Source organism: Mesitornis unicolor, unplaced genomic scaffold (assembly GCF_000695765.1).
Source record: "Mesitornis unicolor isolate BGI_N332 unplaced genomic scaffold, ASM69576v1 scaffold4061, whole genome shotgun sequence".
In the NCBI taxonomy this organism is placed as follows: Eukaryota; Metazoa; Chordata; class Aves; order Mesitornithiformes; family Mesitornithidae; genus Mesitornis; species Mesitornis unicolor.
The window spans coordinates 1-5261 of NW_010161586.1; the positions used below are offsets into that span (position 1 = coordinate 1).

The 5261-nt window shown below is 46.2% G+C and overlaps 1 protein-coding gene across 1 annotated transcript; it reads right to left on the reverse strand.

Annotated features, from left to right (window-relative positions):
• Positions 1–412: 412 nt before the first annotated feature.
• LOC104547585 (nuclear pore complex protein Nup98-Nup96-like) lies at positions 413–4822 on the reverse strand (the record flags this gene model as incomplete). The annotated part of the gene is made up of 6 exons (XM_010193358.1): positions 4750–4822; positions 3684–3785; positions 3301–3480; positions 2450–2589; positions 1240–1347; positions 413–596 (listed from the first exon to the last, which is right to left on the reverse strand). Coding segments are annotated over exons 1-6 (787 nt in total), but the record flags the coding sequence as incomplete, so codon positions are not given.
• Positions 4823–5261: the final 439 nt, after the last annotated feature.

Below are 5261 nucleotides of genomic sequence, written 5' to 3' on the forward strand. Positions count from 1 at the left end.
GATTCTGTAGTTACTCTGCTATAAATTAACTTGACCGTTTCCAGGGAATTTACGCTCACTCATTAGCAGAAGTAGAATTCTGACTTCAACTGATGCCATCACCCTACCGACCGTTTGCAGTGTCCTGGTGGTTTTACCTCCAACTGTTTCACTTCTCCATGTGAACCAGCTGACTCTCCTGTAAAGCCACATGCTCTAAGGAATTGTTTTCCACCAAAACTTGAGGGATGCAGAGGAAGTTTGCAAGCCCTGAAGAGTTAGTCACTAGACATTTCTATGGCAAAGGACCCAATTACTCATTATTATTGGAGCTCACATCAGCGTTTCATCTGTTTTCGTTACAGTTTTAAACGGCTTAACAGAATACTTGCATATCTGGTCACAGTGACAATGGGGGACAGGAAGTACTTACTGGTTCCAAAAGCAGTTTTATTCTGTCCGTATGAAAAGCCCGTGTTAGTGGTGGAAGAGCCGAAGAGCCCTGTAGCTGTACTTGATGTAGCAGTTGAAGACCCAAACAAGCCTGCAGCTGCTCCTGCTCCCACGGGATTTGAGGGCCCTTTCCTGTTTGCCTGGTAGTCCTCTAAACGGAGTTCCTAGGAAGGGAAAACCCAGTTCTTTTTACACAGGGTAAGGCTAGAACAGCGCTGTCAGCAGGATCACAGAGCATCCGAGCCTAGACCGAGATGAAAGTCTCAAGAAAAGCTGCATCGCTCCCATTTTTTGAAAGAAGGACACCATAATCAGAACCTAAACTTAAGATTCGTGTTTGGGCTTCAGTTTTACTTCACAGAGCTTTTTCAGATCTTTTGAGTAGAAGACCTGTGTTGAAGTATCAAACAAGTCAACCTGAATGGAAAGGCTTCAGGTTAAAAATCTGGAAACAAGAGTTTATATAAAAAAACTCTGAGTTTTCTCTGAGATTCTGCCATTATCTCTGCAGCACAGGACTGCTCCCAACAGGATCTCTCACTCTTCTGGTACATGGTGAGACAGAATTTCAGCTCTTCAAATACAGCAGTATTAAGAATTAAAAACAAAACAAAAAAATCAATTAATACGGCAATGCACAAAGTGTTTTACTTGACGATACCTCTCTTCTGTGAGTGAGGTGGATACTGAAGGTTGTACTCAATTACAAGCACAGAGGATACTCTTTATGGTCAAAGAAAGTTCTACTAAACCAATGCTAACGAACAGACAAACAACACAAGCACGTCTGAACGCTCATTGACTGACCTCAAGAGATTTGCTTTCATATTCCTTCATAGCAGTGATGCACTGGTGCTTGGTGTTGATGTTAGTACTAACTCCAGACTTTACCATAGTATCTGTGCCGGTTGGTGGCTGCAAGAGAAGAGGTAGAGATATCAAGTTTAAAATCCAGGCAAACGTCCGTTAATGCAGTTAGCACTCCCAGCAGATGCTGTCAGAACAGAAATCGAGCCGAGGACTCGAAGCAGTGCCTTACTGTTATCTGCACACCTGTGATGAGGCACCTTCAGCAGCAATCAGTAGTGGAGTTTATCCCAGTAACGCTCAAAGCAATGCAGTGCAATTCATTTTCCAGTTTCACTTTGGCAAGTTTAGGTAAACTGCTTTGGTAAGAACCCTATAGCTGTTCCCCACTTCCCTTATCCCCCATTTTTCTAGTTGTACTATGAAAGTCTGCCTCAACAGCGCTCGGACTGCTCAAGCTGACAGCCATGGTTCTGCCTATGCCCAGAAAGAACAAAGTCTCAGTCTGTTAAATCAGCTCAGTCTAGAAATGAAGGTGGCCGAAATCTGCATGAACAAATATTTGGGAAAAAGAATGCCTCTTCCCAGCAGATAGCAGTTACCCCGTTTACAGGATGACTTCCTTTCCAGGCCATCCTCTATTTTCAACTGCCACAGAACTCTGAAGACGTTGTTCAACCCCTTCTTAAAGGGAACTCAACCACAAAATGCAGGGGAGCAGTCTTCCCATTTCAGCTTACATTTCCAAAGCCACGCTGACTAAGAGAACTGCATTTATTCTGACCCATTCCAAGACACCTCTAACCCTTACTCCTGTTAGTGTTCAGTGCTGATTGACCTGAATTCTGTGGCACTGCCTACCTTCCTGATGAGGCTCAGCTTCAAGAGCTGCTTCACCTCTTCAGCTTTAACACAGCTGTAAACCCAAAAAGTCCCTGTAGGGCACTACTCCACAGTGCTGGTGAAGTCTGTCAAATTCAGAATTAAAAAAAAAAAAGCCTAGTTCTTTGGAGTTAACTACCCATCCTACGTCTACTGCAACAGCTCCACTAACAGGGATGTTTCCAAACCATTTCAGAACACTGCATGCTTGCATACGAACTCATTTTTAAATTTCAGCTCAGCGACCAGGACAGTACTTCACACAAAGAACCGCAAGATGTAATGCTTCCTACAGCAAACAGGCTGGATTAAGAAAGAAGAAACTTACGTTAAACTTAATAGTCGTGCCAGTTGGAGCAGCAGTAAAGCTGGTTGGGCCAAAAAGAGAGCCAGACGTACTCCCAAAGGGATTGGAAGTGGTGTTAGTGGTTCCAAAGAGACCTCCGCTGCTGGTACTGGTGCCAAAGTCTAAAAAAAATGAAAAAACAATAAAAATCAGTGCTACGACAAAACTAAATTTTACATCTTAAATCCAAATACTTCACTCATATTATAAAATGGTTCAGAAATGGAAGAAAGTGCTAGGAAAATAAAGAAGAAATCACAGCAGTGCTAGAAATGCGTACGGCAATCTGCTGCTGTAGGGGACTGCCCTAACCCATCACCCAGGAAATACCACAACAGCCACAGCAGCCAACCTCACTCTGCTCCTGACAACACTAGGAAAACTACGTGCAGAAAGGGAACCACCAAGGTTTCTTTTCTCAGAAGGGTCTGCAAGCAGTTGCTTCTGCTTCGGGGAAATTACAGGAGAGTCTGAGACACTGTTCAAGCACTTCAGCACCAGTGGCAAAACCAACTACAGCTTCCCTGAAACAGCAGAATTAAAACCTGGAACCAAGCAGCACCAAAGGGTATTTATGAATAAGAAGTATCAATTGACCACCTGTGTACCGTATTTTAAACTTCATGGTGAGACTTGCAGCTACACATTTTGTAGCACATCGGGCTCACTCTTGGCTACTGTGGCCCACAGCAATGTCACTAAACCCTCCAGGAGGAAAACAAAACACCAGACCCCGACATTACCCCTTGCATCACACCCACACGTCCAGCCAGCGTCTTGCACTCGTCAGTCAAATAAGCAATGCTCAAGACACATGCAGCAGGTTTACTCACTTCCAAACCCAGCTGGCTTGTTCTGGGCAAAGGCATTATTCTGGGAAGAGAAGAGGCCTCCACCAGTGCTGGTTGTTCCAAAGAGGCTATTGGACGTCCCTGTCGACGTGCCAAACCCAAAGCCTGTGCTTGTGGAGGAGGTGGCTGGCTGATTAAACGTAGTCGAACCAAATAATCCTCCTGAAGACAGGAACAGACCATTAATCACCGGCAACCACCATTGCTTAGGGTTTTTTTAGTTAGTTTTGGAGATTTGGGGGTTCCCCACCCCCTCATTGTTTCTGTTGTTTGTAATTTTATGGGATTTTTGTTCCTCCTCATCTTTTTAAACACATCCTTCTCTCGTGATCGCATTCTACACCACAATCATAACACAGCAATACCTGGTTTTGTCTGCGTGCTCCCAAAGAGGCCTCCGGTGTTATTGTTGGAGCCAAAGGCTGACGTTCCAAACGCTCCTCCACTGGTGGTACCAAAGCCAGCATCTGAAAACCAGCACAACAGTTGAGATGAAGCCACGTCTGCACACCTGGACTAGGTGCTGCTGCCTTTTTCACTTCCAAAATACAGCCTGAGCGGAGTGGGACTGCCCACACATCAGCATCTCCGATGTGTGAAGTGCAATAACAAACGCTTGCACAGAGCTCCTGAAGCAAAGTCCCAGAGGACTGGAGTCAGCCACTTCTGCAGCCGTACAGACACCTCTCTGCAAGGCCTCTACCTTTTTTATAGCCTCTGGAAGTTGCTCTTCTCACACCTCGGCTCCGTGAGCAATATAAGCAGAATGACTGTTTCCCTCGTAACAAATCTGGCACACGCAGCAGTTCACAGTCTGCACTAATGGCTGACCACTCACTCACTGTGGTATTTACAACGCCCATCTCCAGAAGACGCTCCTGCTTACGTGCTTTTTCCTACCAAGTCTTCCCAAAATACTCTGGTCTGGATTGAAAGAATTCCCACTCCCACCCCAGCACAACAGCCTTCACCTTAGCATTAGGGTGACAGAGCACTGGACCAGGCTGCCCAGAGAGGTTGTGGAGTCTCCTTCTCTGCAGACATTCAAAACCCGCCTGGACGCCTTCCTGTGCAACCTCATCTGGGTGTTCCTGCTCCGGCAGGGGGATTGGACTGGGTGAGCTTTTGAGGTCCCTTCCAATCCCTAACGCTCTGGGATTCTGTGATTTGATTTCCCACTCCTTTTAAAACAAACACACTTCAAGGATGGTGGGTGGAATCCTGGTGTCTACCCAGATTAAAAGCTCAGCAAACAGAGCAGCCCAGGGCTCCTGAAGCCAGTTCACAAATTGCTCCCTGTCACAGGGGAGTGAGCAGGACAGCAGAGCAGTGCTCCCATCCCATCACAGAGAATCACCACCTCCACCTGACCCACTGGCCACACCTCCTGCAAAAAACACCTGAAGTCAGATCAGATTTATGGTGACTCACTTTGTCCAAAAGTTGAAGTCGTCCCAAAGCCAGCGCTGCCTCCAAATGGAGTTCCAAAGGATTTGTTAAACATTTTCAGGACGTATCAGGTTTTTCCTCTAAATCTGGAAAGAAGAATTCATTAATTGAAGGTTATCTGGAAAACTCAGGTTTTATCTTCCTTCTGGTCGATGGAAGAGATCTGATTTTGGTACTCAAGCCACAGAACACACGGCAGTGTGTGCACGCCACACGCAGCCACGGAAAACGCAGGCAGAACCCTAAAGGGGCAAGAACACAGATCCTTCAGTGAAATCACAGGAAAGGTGTCTTCCACCCAGCTGCATTTTCTGTACATCTTACAGACCCCAAAACCTAACAAATTCAACTACTGCCCTGCCCCACACATCCTCCACAAAACCCTCCAGAAGACCCAACCCTAACAGTTCTCCCTGCACTGGATCCTGCCACGTTTGAGCCGCATTGGGTGACACAAACTCTTTGCTCTGCGACTACAGACCCCGAAGGAGCCC